The 14,421-nt window shown below is 44.7% G+C and overlaps 1 protein-coding gene across 3 annotated transcripts in view; it reads right to left on the bottom strand.

The window, feature by feature from the left end:
* The window catches only part of dysf (dysferlin, limb girdle muscular dystrophy 2B (autosomal recessive)), a 34,064-nt gene extending 20,482 nt beyond the window's left edge, over window positions 1-13,582 (bottom strand). For 2 of the 3 annotated variants that reach the window (XM_061960580.2, XM_061960582.2), the window contains exons 1-32: window positions 13,468-13,582; window positions 11,503-11,558; window positions 11,344-11,435; window positions 11,174-11,279; window positions 10,975-11,098; window positions 10,639-10,895; window positions 10,449-10,577; window positions 10,322-10,384; window positions 10,203-10,253; window positions 10,100-10,130; window positions 9,918-10,033; window positions 9,622-9,748; window positions 9,446-9,549; window positions 9,301-9,369; window positions 5,525-5,568; window positions 5,363-5,445; window positions 5,151-5,183; window positions 4,935-5,050; window positions 4,749-4,862; window positions 4,503-4,680; window positions 4,313-4,437; window positions 4,141-4,247; window positions 3,692-3,887; window positions 3,454-3,600; window positions 3,233-3,364; window positions 3,007-3,173; window positions 2,815-2,929; window positions 2,623-2,728; window positions 2,414-2,556; window positions 2,188-2,361; window positions 2,036-2,120; window positions 1,887-1,964 (exon numbers count right to left, since the gene is read on the bottom strand). In XM_061960580.2, the coding sequence (XP_061816564.1) occupies window positions 1,887-1,964; window positions 2,036-2,120; window positions 2,188-2,361; window positions 2,414-2,556; window positions 2,623-2,728; window positions 2,815-2,929; window positions 3,007-3,173; window positions 3,233-3,364; window positions 3,454-3,600; window positions 3,692-3,887; window positions 4,141-4,247; window positions 4,313-4,437; window positions 4,503-4,680; window positions 4,749-4,862; window positions 4,935-5,050; window positions 5,151-5,183; window positions 5,363-5,445; window positions 5,525-5,568; window positions 9,301-9,369; window positions 9,446-9,549; window positions 9,622-9,748; window positions 9,918-10,033; window positions 10,100-10,130; window positions 10,203-10,253; window positions 10,322-10,384; window positions 10,449-10,577; window positions 10,639-10,895; window positions 10,975-11,098; window positions 11,174-11,279; window positions 11,344-11,435; window positions 11,503-11,558; window positions 13,468-13,555 (3,556 nt within the window). In that variant the 5' untranslated portion in view covers window positions 13,556-13,582. Of the gene's footprint in view, window positions 1-1,886; window positions 1,965-2,035; window positions 2,121-2,187; window positions 2,362-2,413; window positions 2,557-2,622; window positions 2,729-2,814; window positions 2,930-3,006; window positions 3,174-3,232; window positions 3,365-3,453; window positions 3,601-3,691; window positions 3,888-4,140; window positions 4,248-4,312; window positions 4,438-4,502; window positions 4,681-4,748; window positions 4,863-4,934; window positions 5,051-5,150; window positions 5,184-5,362; window positions 5,446-5,524; window positions 5,569-9,300; window positions 9,370-9,445; window positions 9,550-9,621; window positions 9,749-9,917; window positions 10,034-10,099; window positions 10,131-10,202; window positions 10,254-10,321; window positions 10,385-10,448; window positions 10,578-10,638; window positions 10,896-10,974; window positions 11,099-11,173; window positions 11,280-11,343; window positions 11,436-11,502; window positions 11,559-12,774; window positions 12,977-13,467 lie in introns of those variants that run through there. The other variant, XM_061960581.2, reaches the window with a different exon arrangement.
* Between the last annotated feature and the right edge of the window lie 839 nt (window positions 13,583-14,421).

The raw sequence follows: 14,421 nt of genomic DNA, 5'->3' as shown, positions 1-14,421 counted from the left end.
TGTGTTGGGAAAATGTGCACGTGTGACCCCAAAGGGAATAAGCGGTAGTAAATGGATGGATGGATGGATGTTTCCCAGCATGCCTGATGTGTGTGAGATTGTAATAGTGATACTTGCTGTGTGTGTGGATGTTTGCTTAGCTCCTACTAGCAAATAAAAGTCACTATTTAGAGTCCCGCTTTGACCAATTACTGTGAAATATTTAATTTAGGCCCTCAGCTTGTGCTACGTCGCCAAGATGGCAATGACTACCAGTCATCATTTTTGAGTGTAACATCCGCATAGTGACAGTGTATTGAATTTGACCATACTTAGTGTGAGGGCAGTTGTGCACTCAAAATACTGAGGGCCTGATCTATTACAGGTTTGTGTATATTAAAACATGTACAAACTTGACCGAATACGCAAAGCTGATCTATTAGGCTCGCGCACAGAGGATTGTGTCCTAATAAATAAACAAAATACAGAGCATAATCCATTTAGCGTATCTGTCTTCATGTATATGCATAATATATGATGATTATCAGAACGGCCACAATATTGGGAGGAAGGGATGCAAAACTAATAGTTTTGGGCTCGCAATGTGACTTGTCAAGGCTAAAACTGTTCTGCGGCTGCTGTTTTGCAGCGATATTTAGCACGTCTACACAGTACGTGCAAACCGGCACAATTACGCACAAATTGCTTTGAGGCGATTGCTCTCTAAAGACAGACAATGGAGAGAGGATCCTCCATCCGTGTGCGTGTCAAGATATATGGGGTGTCAGAAATAAAAATATTAGACATATTGTCTATTCAGCAATATAATTTCATAATTGTATAGCTTGTGTATGACTTAATGGGCTGATTAAAACACATTTAGTTGATTTGTTTTGGTGTCTTCTTGTATTGATTTAATAGTGTTCATTTTTTATATATGTTATATAAAAACAAGTCTTATAATATGCATTTTCTTGATTCCAGATGCACCATCACAAAACCGGATCCCCCAAAGTGCATCTTTGGTGTGTTAAAGAAAGATGATGTTGTCTAGATTGCACTTCTATATCGCCCAGAAAAGGTGGTATTTGTCTGCTGCCTATTCCGCAACATAACAAAACAGCACAGGTGGTACTGTTGGAACATTTGATGTCATGAATGTGGATTGTCTCTATCAGCACTGTCTTGCACTCCTCTTTTCCATCTCAGCAGCTGGGGCCACATGCCTATCGTGCAAACCTCTAATACCTCCACTGGAGGAGGGAGAAGTCTGCAGGTGCAGAGAGGTAGATACCGTAGTTATACATGAACATATAGATATGTGCATTCCTGTTCACTGATTCCACACTGGCGTGAAAGATGAGAAACCTGTACTAGTAATACTGTATGTTTGTATGCATGCACATCCGTTTTATATAAGGTTGGGAGAGATAAACCAATTTGACCGGATATCCGGTATAGTACACGCAAAATTCTCATTAAAATAGGGCGGTCTGAACCACTTTTGCACTTGTTATCAATTGTGCACCCAGTCTAAGTAAATCACCCGCAACAAACTCACAAACAGCATATTTAATTTTATAGTTTGCAAACGCTATTTAGCACTTGTTATTTGGATCTTAGTAGATTGGGCCCTAAGTGTGAGTAAACAAGTGTGGCATGTGAGACACAACCAAACTCCATGCTGTCGGTGAAGGCACAAACATCCATCAGGTGTGTTCATTGGTTTCTTGCGAGAAGTGAGGACTCTCCCTCGTTTTGTCGTTATCTCATGCTCATCCTCCATCTTGTTTTAACGACCCTTAGCAGAATAACGCCTCTCTTTTTTTTAGTGCTTTATGTTATTCTTTTTAAATGGTCCTCAAGTGTAAGCTGTATTTTGCAAAATCAGGTCAAAGACAACATACCAGAGAAGCTGTCCTTGTCCATAGCCAGCAGTTGTCTAGCTTGGTACAAATAGCAGCGCAGGTGGTAGCGGGTCCCATCTAGAAAACACACAAGATCCTGAGACATACAGCAGAAGAGGAAGAAGAACCAAATAAACAAAGACACTCACGCTCAAAGAAACAGGAAATTGTAGGTCTGTTGACGCCAAATGTGGTGGTGACGAACTTGTCGTCATGTTTGTCTTCTATGCTGCTCTGTAGGAAGAAGACGTCCGACAGGGTTAAAAGAAACACTTTGGTCGGTTCACTCTGGTGGTCTTACCAATGAGCACTCCAGTGCGAAGATGGCCGCCGGTCCTGTCTTCTCTAGGGGTTCCATGCGGTACCGCCACCTGCGCCGGCGGAAGCTGTCCGTCTTCCTCGGCTTCAGGTGGAACTTCCAGCCGAACAGTGAAGCGTACTCCCAGCCCTCCCTCTCCGCCTCATCTGGATGTTGCTGTAGGGCACAAAAGTAAGTGCAACTACTAAAACTGACCCTTTTTAGTTACCTTTCTGAGAGCATCCATCTTTTTCTGGTCACGCCTTCTCCAGCGTATCCATCGCCTCCTTCGGTTGGTGTGATACATCTTCTCTGCAGGGACCCACGACTTGGGCCGGCGGTCTGGTGGGATGGTGTTGCCGTACTCCCAGCCTGTACACACATGCAAAGACAAGTAAAGAACATCTTTTTCGATTATTAGACTACTTAATGACTAACCTTGATCATCTACGCCCCTGTTGAGATCTTCACTCCACTCAGGCTCCTCCCACACCCAGCCCGGGGGGCACTCCACTTCGTCTTTTGGCACTGCCTTTTCGCCATTCTGCCTTGCACACAAGGAGCTTTTAGACAGACTGAGGTGTGACTGACATAGTGACTGTGATAGACAACAAAGTGGGCAACACACACCACATCAGTGTATCCTTCAGGCATGCCAATCCATTGGCCACCAGGTAACCTCATCTGGTTTTCAAAAACTTCCTCTGTGAATGTCATGTGACCGGCGTCCACATCAAACAACAGTCTGTTGTCAAGGAAATCAGATTTTTACGCAAAGTATTACTGAAGTTTTTTTGTTTTTTTTTAAGCGTGATGACTTACGTCCTCTCGGGGCTGATGTACCAGTCTCCAGCCCAGGTCCAGCCAGGAGAGGGTTTGAAACTCTCCTTGGGCAGTTTCACCTTTCCCGTCACGTCGCTGAACTTAGGGCAGGTGAGACCTGCAGTTCCCCAGCTGCCCACAAGAGCAAGACGGGTCTGGTTCTCATACTAGAGAGAGAAAAGTTTTAGAAAAAGAAGACTCTAACGTGATGATGCCAGAGTCCTACCGTTTCTGTAAACACAGACAGTTTTCCTTCAGTGCACTGGTTGAAGTGTTTGTTGTCTGCAGCCAGTCCGAACCACACTTTGATCCTGAGCTGACCGGGAAGCTTGGCCTCCCCGGAGCCCCCTTGTGGATACTATACAAAGCAACAGACACCACGCATCAGCTAATTAATGCTTTTGGAGAAAAAGTGGTGGATGTTTGTCAGAGAGTGTGTGGTCCCACTTTGAGAAAGACAGTCTGCAGCTGTCCACAGTGTTTGCCACAGTGGCGTTCAGAGAAGAGGACGCTGTGTGCCGGGACGCGATGGTACGCCACCCTTCGCTCGCCCTGCAGCATCCATATCACGATGTCAGGGAGACTGTTCTGAGGCTGGACGACAAGCATAAACATGAGTTGGAAAGGATTGTTCTGTGTAACGAAAACAAATGTTTGTTTTTGCTGACATTTTTTTCTGACACACCTCCTCAGCTAAGTTCCTCAGTCGGCTGCTCCAGTCCTCCGCCTGCTCCATGACGGCTGAAAGCTCCGTGGCTGGCCCGTGTTTGAAGGCCAGTGCCGCCGCCACGATTTGCTGCAGGTGCAGAGTGCGAATGTGTCGCAGTGAGCGGTCCAGAGGGGTGGCACACGGCCAGTCCTGGAGAGACGGTAGCTCCTGACTGGAGAGACACAACAAAGTAAACATAATATGAACACCACCTGAAGGGAGCGGATGTGTAATTTTGGAATTTTGGGCAGATTTTCTGATCACAAGAACAGGATTGCTTGCTGACACCTCTGTCTGGTGTAAAGACAGCAAGCCAAGCGTTTGTTATTTAATTTAAGTATAATTTATTTTTATCTATTTATGTATCATTTAATTTATGTACCGGTATGTGTTTATTTGTTTTGTCCGACCTCTTGACAGCTTACCTGCAGTCTGTGATCACCTGATCTAACATCTCCATTACCCTCTCCTCCAGCACGTACATGTCGCTTCCTGCTTTTACTTCCAGCTCAACCCGCTGCAGATTGGCCTCCTGGGCACACACAGACATGTGTCAAACAAGTGTCAAACACATGATGTCCTGTGATGTAACCTCACAAGTCTGTGGAGGATAGCCAGCAGCATATTGAGAGCCTCAATCCGTGGAGCGATGTCTTCCCACGCCGAAGATAGGACCACCACCGGCTTCACATTTCCCCATGGGAGGTAATAGTATTGACAACCTGGAAGACACAATGATGACGCAGCAGCTTCAAGGACACAAAAGACGACACAAGAGGTGACCCACCGTCAAACACGGCCCTGCTGAACTGTGTGGTTGAGGCCAGAGGGAGGCAGCTGTAGTCAAATTTATTGCCGTAGTTGCCAATGCTGACCTCAAACTGGATGGCGTCGTCGACATCTTGGAGGAGCGTCGCCGAGTAGAATGCCACAAAGAGACAATATTTTCTCTTCCTGAGGAACTTCTATTGGGTGAAGAGAGGGGACACTTCAGGTTGGTTTTGGAAGTGTGATAAGTCTTCTCCTCCCTCACCTCAGCCACCAGCAGATCATCTGACACGATGTCTTCCGTTTTAGGCACCGGCTTGTCCACCAGCTTTGTAGTCAGTTCCAGTAAAACACGTCCTCGGTAAGCCACGCCCTCCCCCTGAGAAGCGGAAGGAAGCAGCGTCACACGTTATTTCATCCCAACATGATCCCTGTGGCCATGTTGATTTACTTTTCCCAGGTTGAGGGCTTCATATGGGTCATTGAACGTGCTAAACTCTCTGGGACTTCCGTACAAGTTGACAAAACACGGACCGAATGTGGGCAGGAACCCAAGAGTGTCATCCACTGTGAGCAGAGAGGTGACAGTTTGAGATGACTAAATAGAAAACTTCATGACATACATTGGTGATTAAGAAAGAGAAAAGTGAAACGACAAAGGACGTACTGCCAGATTGGATGTTGCGGGGAGTCAAGTCATCTGAATGCATGGACAGGAAGGACAGGTAAAGGTAAGACAGAAAGGAAGCGGATAGATCACAACTCAAAATATGTTTGTGCAGTAGACGTAGCCAAGGAAGGGTGTGGAAATGAACTCCCTGCTGACTTAGAAAGAAGGCAGTTTTAAGTCAAGATGTGTCCTTTAATGTCCACACTCACCCTCTAGCTCTCCTCCAGGGGCTGAAATCTTGGACATACAAAGGTGAGTTGTGCCGATTACATCGTTGTGACTGGCTCGGTCCCTGTCAGGAGAACATGAGGTAAAAGTCAATGTTTGATCCTATTTTCATTTTGAGAACAAATGACAAGTAAAGTGTCAACCAGTCAAGAATTCTGATCCTCATCTTCTCACACATCGACGGAAACTGGAAGGAAGAGCAGACTAACTGTTAAGTACATAAACTATACTGAACACAAATAAAAACACAACACTTTTGTTTTTGCTCCCATTTTTCATGAGTTGAACTCAAAGATCTAAAACGTTTACCATATACACAAATGACATTCTTCTCAAATATTGTTCACAAATCTGTCTAAACCTGTGTTAGTGAGCACTCCTTTTTGCCAAGATTATCCATCCCACCTTACAGGTGTGGCATATCAAGATGCTGATTGAACAGCATGATTATTGCACAGGTGTGCCTTTGGCTGCCCACTAAAAGGCAACTCTGAAATGTGCAGTTTTGCTTTATTGGTGGTCTGAGGGGTCAGAAAAGCAGTCACTATCTGGTGTTACCACCATTTGCCTAACAGTGCAACACATCTCCTTTGCATAGGGTTGATCAGGTTGTTGATTGTGGCCTGTGGAATGTTGTTCCACTCCTCTTCAATGGCTGTGCAAAGTTGCTGGATATTGGCAGGAACTGGAACATGCTGTCGTATACGCCAATCCAAAGCATCCCAAACATGCTCAATGGGTGACATGTCCGGTGAGTTAGCTGGCCATGCAAGAACTGGCATGTTTTCAGATTCCAGGAATTGTATACAGATCCTTGCAACATGGGGCCATGCATTGTCATGCTGCATGAGGTGATGGTCTCGGGTGAATGGCACAACAATGAGCGTCAGGATCTTGTCCCGGTATCTCTGTGCATTCAAAATGCCATCAATAAAATGCACTTGTGTTCGTTGTCCATAACATACGCCTGCCCATACCATAACCCCACCCCTACCGTGGGCCACGCAATTCACAACGTTGACATCAGCAAACCGCTCTCCCACACGATGCCACACATGCTGTCTGCCATCTGCTCTGAACAGTAAAAACCGGGATTCATACGTGAAGAGAACGTGTCTTCAACGTGCCAGACACCATCAAATGTGAGCATTTGCCCACTCAAGTTGGTTACGACGACGGACCGCAGTCAGGTCGAGACCTCGATGAGGACTACAAGCATGCAGATGAGCTTCCCTCAGACGGTTTCTCAAGGTTTGTGCAGAAATGATTTGGTTATGCAAACCAATTGTTGCAGCAGCTGTCTGGGTGGATGGTCTGAGATGATCATGGATGTGCACCTGCTGGATTTGGAGGTCCTGGGCTAGGGTGGTTGCATGGCCTGCGGCTGTAAGGCTGATTGGATGTACTGCTAAATTCTTTGAAATGACTTTGGAGATGGCTTATTGTAGAGAAATGAACATTCAATTCACGGGCAACAGCTCTGGTGGACATTCCTGCAGTCAGCATGCCAACGGCGCACTCCCTCAAAACTTGCGACATCTGTGGCATTGTGTTGTGTGATAAAAATGCACATTTCAGAGTGACCTTTTATTGTGGTCACTCTGAAATGGTCCTTTCACCTGTGCAATAATCATGCTGTTTAATCGGCATCTTGATGTGCAACACCTGATGGATTATCTTGGCAAAGAAGAAATGCTAACTAACACAGATTTAGACAGATTTGTGAACAATATTTGAGAGGAATAGGTATTTTGTGTATATAGTTAAAGTTTTACATCTTTGAGTTCTACTCGTGAAATATGGGAGCAAAAACAAAAGTATTTATATTTTGGTTCAGTGTAGTAATTGTAGTAGTAATACTAGGGAGAGTAATAGTAATAGCAACAGTAGTGACTCGTGATAGTATCAGTAATAGTAGTAAAAGTACCGTAATTTTTGGGCTATAGAGCGCATCTGGTTATAAGCCGCAGCCACCTAATTTTTGGACCAATTTTATTTTGTAGATATATAGGTGGGTTGCAATCATGTGACCGAGAGACACATCCTGGGGAGTCCAGGTTATAGGCGATGTCCTAAGCCCCATTAGGCTTATTTACCTTAATCAGTGCACATTTAGACGTATTTTGAAAGGTTTAGAGGCAAATATAAAAGCGATTATAGAAAACATTTTAAATGGAATGGAGGGAATAAGCGGTATAAAATGGATGGATGGATGGAGTGAATTTAAAAAGAAATATTTAAACCATTTATCATCACCAAGAGGTTACTGCTACCTCACTTCACTTGACACTTACGATATTTACAGACGAAAAGATTGAAGGCACATGTATTTACATCTGAGGGGTCCAAATATTAAACATTAATTGGTGAAAGACAAAGTTAGTAAGCAACGTATTTGATTGACATAAATGCCGTGCTCCTGCGATCGTGATGCTAATAAGAAAAAGGATGTTTGTTTGCAGTTGATTTTTGCTTAGTCTCATTTACAATTCATGTCAATTCATTCATGCAGTTGTTTTCATGATGTGAAGTATATTTTGTCTCATTATTTAGCTGTCTCTGATGTTCAGCATACATTTTTACTAGCGATATCAAGATATAGTATGTGCTGTTGAGCCTAGAATTGATGTATTCATCTCATTTATTAATACTATTAAGGATATTTTCTTGATACTAACATTTATCACCAGAGATGCTATAATGTGGTCATCCGTGTTGAATAAAGGGCTTGGCTTTCCTGCACAACAACAATGCAGCTTTAAGCTTCTGTTATGAAAATTGAGAAAGAAAATATTTACTCCTAGGACATAACATGACATTAGTTTATTTGCACAACCAGGTCTTTGTGGTTTATATTTAGGCATAGCAACCACAAAAGAACACAAGCCAATGCGATCTCTTGTCCTTTTCTTTACGTTTAGTTCTGCCCTCAAACACTACTAATATAGTACAGAATCAACTTAATTGCATCATAATAAGGTACTCAAACAAATCAAATGTTCAAACAATCATTTTACAAAGTGATCGCTGCAGACACAAGCATAGTCCGATTGTATTCCACAAGATGATGAAAGTGATATTTTTAAGAGCCATTTCTTTCGACGCACTTTAATTTTTTCCGTGACTTTATTGCCTTCATGAACCATTTCTTTAGGACTCCATGAAAGCTCTTTCCTATCTCTCTATTTGAACGACTGGAACACCCAAAAACAGAACAGCAATATGGCATTTTCTGTTCAAACTCTACACTCACTCTCACTTGTTTTAATGCTACGCTCAAGCCGCTTGACCATCGTGTGAATTAAGCCACCAAGAGGAAAAACGGATGTGACATCATATGCAACCCTCCCATTAGCCACACAGGTCTATTACACGCCAGCGTACACATAGAAAAATGAAATATTACAGAGGCGCTTGTGCACATTCACAAATTCAACAAATGACAATCCTGTAACACGCTTACAGCCGATCAGAGAGCACTGTCCTCCTCCTCCTCCTGCGCGCTGGTGCCACTTTCTGAGGTTACAGAGTCGGAGTTGAGGGGACTTTGCGTTGCTTTTTTTTGGCCTCTTTTCGCTGTCACTTTTGTCTATAGGCACGTTGCCTGTGGGCTAGTGTTTGTGGTGGATTTCTGTTCCTTGCGGCGGATGTGTTTCTTTTTTGATGGCTCTGTCGATCACTTTCAGTGGGTCGTGTGCGCTTTGTCATGTCTTTCTCCAAAATGAGAGTGAGTCCATAACGTGCTAAATGGCAGCTTGAATGATTATGTGAGTGGTTTGATTAAATGTGAACAATTTAATTAGCCTAGTGTGACCCGTTTGGCAGTTTCATTGGTCTGAAGGCTAAATTTATTGGCGGCATGTGAAGCTTGTAAATCCGGAAAAATCCATAATTTAATAAAAGTGAGTGAATGGCTCACCCTGATTGGCATTGTGAGACTCTGGTGCCATTGTGGATTGGCATTCTTCTCCAGAACCTTGGTGCAGACCTAAATAAAGACCAACAGATGACAATTAAAATGAAGTTTAATACACAACAACTTTTCACTAGTTAGACAAACGCACTGTTTTGCCAGCAAAGTGGATCTCCACTAAGGGATCCACCAAGTTCTTCCTGTTACTGTCAAAGCCAAAAATCTGCTTCACGCCGTCCATGAAGGCATCGTCCACTGCAGACAAGAGACAAAGCCAAGAGGACATCAGTGGAGCTTGTCATCAGCTTCTAAATGTGACCGACTCACTCTGAGGAAGGTCCTCAGCTCTGAAAACCCTCAAGGTAAAAGACGCTCCTCTGAGGGACAGACCAGCTGGTCGCAGCAGGTTTCCTTCGATGTCGTCCTTCTCCTCCACACACTCGCGCTTGTCCGCCTAGAAACCCATAAAATGATCATCAACATGGTGTATGTCTATCATTTCAGTAACTTTTTGTGTTTGGTGATCTCAAAGCTGTCTTTCAGCAGCTACATTTAAAGCAACATTGAAATTTGAGGACATGCACATATTAGGATGGATTTGAAGAAGACAAGCTGTCACTCACCGGTGGCTCGTCTCCGGCGGCCAGCACCAAGAGGCTGACCTTCAGGTAACCTCTAACCCCAGCAGACAGGTCGTCAGGGTCACAGAGAAGCAGCCATTTTCTTAAGTAGCAGTGTCCTATAGCAAACAAGACGCTTAGCTCAAATGGACGGGTATGAACGAAGCGTGCTCTCGGTTACTCACGGTGCTCGTTGTAGACAGCGCCCACGTCAAGCTGTCAACACAAAAGTACTTAAGGTCACATTTTTAATCTTTGAAAGGCTTTGAATTCACTCTCAACGCCCACCTTAAACTGTCCGATCATGGCGTCTGTCCTAAGGGAGCGTGAGTCGCACACCTGTCGGGCCACACCAGGACGTCAAAGAGGAGACACAGTGAAAAAAGGACAATGAAGGCTGCGCTCACCATAATGATGATGGCTTCATCAAACAAGTCAGATGGCGTCTCGAAGAAGTTCAGGAAGAAAGTCTGCACACAGGAAGTCAACGGGTGTTGCAGCGCAAAAGATGAAATTCATCATGTCTTCACTGACCTCATCAAAGACTGGGTTGTTGCCTTTGCGGATACGTGTTCTCCTGCTCTGTCCAGCCACCGTCACCTTGACAACAGGTTTGACATTGATGCCCGGCAGCTGTCGAGCCTCAATGACTCGCACACGAACCTGCGATGGAAGGTCAGAATGAACCCGAGCCAGTGAAAGGCATTCTTACCTTTTAGTCTACCTGAATGTCCTGAGACTTGTTGGAAAGAGGTTTGGCCTGACTGCTGGCTCCCTTCCTCCTCTTCTTCAACCCTCCATGAGTGTTGTAGGATGGCGGCGAACGTTTTGGGGTCTGGGCAGCAGGCGACTCCTGCCCTTGAGGTCCTTGGGGGCCGACCACCACCATGGAGCGTCCGTCATCCGCACCTTGGTCCTCAGGGACCTCGAGCATGATCATGCTCTCTGTGTCTTCCTCGCCCAGAGTGTCCAGGGAGATCACTGCATGGATACAAGTCACATGGGCCTTTTTATAGCTGGTAGCATGGGCTTTAGTGGGCAGCAATGAGAGACACTTTACCTGTGACAGTGTCTAGCTCCACATTGGGGTTGTTGTGCGGCAGGACCTCAGGCAGGCACGGAGACTGGAAGACATGAGCTGACCCTGGAGGAGGGATGTAGGACACCTGCAAGGTGAGTGTTGCCTGATGGACGCAAAACAAAACATTTAGCTTTTACATAGGAGAAAGCAATGAAATAATACATAACAAAGTTCTCACCCCTGTGTTGTTCCTCTTGGTGTCAAGCAGAGAGACGGTGAAGGAGGCCGCCATGTTGGGAGAGCTAAGCACGTCTCTGACACAAAGTCGACTTTCACCAAGAAACCTGAAGAAGAAGAACCTAGGAAAACATCTGCAAACACCTTCAAGCTAACTGGAGCACACCTTACCTGTTCCTCCCCATTTTCTCGTGGTCCTTGACCACACAGTGCAGCTCAGCCCCCGAGTCCAAAGAGACCCCCTTCAAGTCCCATTCGAACCCCTGAAGGTCAAAGTTGACATTTAGGTTATGTAGAGTGACTAAGATTTGGAAATTGTGGGGAGCGGACCTCATTCCAAACAGGATTGGCATTATTTTTGATGACCTTGGTCTTCTTCTTAGAGCCTAGAAGCAAGGAAGAGACAACATCATGCATGTGCCTAATGCAATTAACATCACTGGTCTTGTTGTTAACTGGTCTGGGTGTGTGTGTGTGTGTGTGTGTGTGTGTGTGTGTGTGTGTGTGTGTGTGTGTGTGTGCGCGTGCTGCTGTGTCTTACGCAGCACGCACACACACACACACACACACATCACGCACAATAAGATTAATCCTTTCTGGAACTTGTTTGCTTTCCTGTTTTGGATGTTAGAAGACCCAAATAGCAGCATGAGTGCCACATATCTTTAAACAAACACCTCCGCCTTTCCTATGGGGGTCAAGAGGGTTCATGAAGAAAGCTTAAACTCTCCATCTCCTGAGAGCCGACGTCTCCAAGACAGGAAATGACCCTTTCAGTTGGCACAGGTTGACGATCCATGAATAGACCAGGCCTACCCCTTGGCCAGCAGGAGGCGGCGCTCTGGCAGGACAATTCTATTGTTTAGTGGCATCCTTTTTTGTCTGTGATAATTTTCCAACGTGATTGTGCATCGAGTGGAGAACAGTGAGAAATTATTCACTGTAGTGGAATACATGCGTGTGTGTTTGTGTGTGTGAGATGGCATCAGGAAGTGGCGCTCACACAAAGGCAGGAAGTTAAGAGAAGAGCGCGCGTCATTAAGACAACAGACTGACAGATACTCTCATGTTATAAGGACTTTAGAGACTTTTGGCATCGTGCCATGACTCAGCATATTTTGGTCTGAGGTGAGACTTTCAGACCTCTTAAGGTCTGGGCTTAGGTTGGCAGTTTTCTTATAAAGAGACAATTTTCCATGCATGTACAAGGTCTGTAAGGATGATTACTCTAGGTATAAACTTATATGTCTTTGCTACTCGATAGGAGGAAATGAAACTGCTTGTTTATGTGCTTGTACCATTGAAAGGACTAAGTATTGGCTTTCAAACTGTTAATTTTATCATGTTAGTGTTTTGTCATCAAATATGCTGGTCTTGGACTGCTCGCCTCACACTTAGTCTTCTGTTAGTTGTTAGTTAATTGACATTCTTCTGGTTATGCGGGTGTACAGTATGAGTTTATTGATAGAAGCAGTTACCCTAACACAAATACAGCCACTCTGCCCCCAGGACTGGGTTCTGGCCCTTTTTAAGGTTAAGGAGGGAATTATTTTGAGGAGTTGATGGTAAGATCGCTCGTGGGCGCCAGTTTGCTCTTCTTACCTCGAAAGGTGACACTGGCCACGGGATGCGAATGCCGCAGGTTGTTGGCTCTCTGAACAACGCAACGCAACATGATGGAAAAACCTCAAGCAAATCTTTGAGCAAATACAGTCCAAGTTTAACAAAGATGACGTTGGTCACTCCACCAACCAAGATCTGGGTGCGACGACAACCAAAGATGGGCAAAAAATGGACGTTGGCTGCTAAGTGTAAAAGTGGGGAAAAGAGAGGTTTAACAGAGGAGATGTTTGCTCGCTGGCCTTCAGCAGCTTCTCTGCGGGACGAAATCTCACTCAGAGGAAGAACACCTCACATCCAGAGGAAATCCCAACATTTCCTGTTCCCTCTTCCTCACTCTTGCCCTGCTTGTTGCCACCATGTTTGCACGTTTATTTGACACCGGCATGCAACCACGTTGTCCCTCTGTCCAAACTATGATGGAAACTTGAATTAAACGTGGACATCATGAGGGGAAGAACGCAAACAGTGAATGGGCAGTGCGCCCTGCCCCCCTCCCTCAGGGAGACACTGAAGACAGCTTTCCAATAATAACCTCTCAGCTGTTTAGGGAGAGGGGGAGCACGGTAGGCGGCAGTGTTTGTAGCAATAATAACAATGATAATACATTTAATAACAATATTCAGCTCACATGAACTCCACGCCTTCATCCCATGGCTTCAGCCCCACCCTTACCTTCATGGGTGACAGTGCAGTAGGCGTCGCTGACATCATCATCTGGTGTTTGCAGGCGCTGTGCACACAGAATGAACACACGCAACATGACACACACACAGAGCTAGAGTTAAGTAAATATCCAAATAGTGTCCCTAAGCAGAGGAGAGCTCCATCACAGAAAGTGGACCAGGACGAGAGACCCTGGTATAGAATGGCGACAGAGAGAGAGAGAGAGAGACTATTAAATTCCCCCCCCCCTCCTCCCCACCACCCAAAGCCCATACCTCTCTCTAACTAACACATGCTTGCACACAAACACACACTCCTTAATAGAACTAACACTACTCAATACAGCAAACAACAAAACAATCTTAATTAATATGAGGTCACAGTTCGACCTGGAGTCACAGTTCAACAATGCACCACAAAATAACTTTTATCATTCCGCACTCGACTAATATGTAGATTTTTGAACTATTTTAATTGTCCTAATAATAATGTGTACGTTAAGGGGCTAACTATGTCAGTACCTCCATTAGGCCCTTAAGTGACGTCAGAGGACATAACTGTTCTTTTCCTCTTTCCACCGCATTCTAATAGTCGAAGATTCTTCCATTTGTTCAGTTTTACGTGACACAAAATGTTTAAAAAAGTACAAGTGTTAGTATCCTTCTTCACAATTGTGAATACTTGCCTGATTACTATGGCATTCTCGGGTCCCGAAGCCGGTAAAAACCCACAACACGTGTTGTGCTAAAATATTTCAATATGACACCATTCACACCATTTCTAATATTTCAGTTTTTAAAAAGTCAATGTATATTAAAAATAATTTAAGTCTGCCAAAGTTAATGCGCAGACCTTCAAAGTGCACCAACAGCGACCCTATATGGAAAGGATGCGATACTGCAGGTTCCTGAGTCACACTCCGGTATTTTCATTCCTGATACGCCTTGTTTAGAACCAAAGCAA

Source organism: Nerophis lumbriciformis, linkage group LG05 (assembly GCF_033978685.3).
Source record: "Nerophis lumbriciformis linkage group LG05, RoL_Nlum_v2.1, whole genome shotgun sequence".
Taxonomy (NCBI): Eukaryota; Metazoa; Chordata; class Actinopteri; order Syngnathiformes; family Syngnathidae; genus Nerophis; species Nerophis lumbriciformis.
The sequence above is the reverse complement of the archived record's forward strand: the minus strand, read 5'-3'. Positions and strand labels throughout refer to the sequence as shown.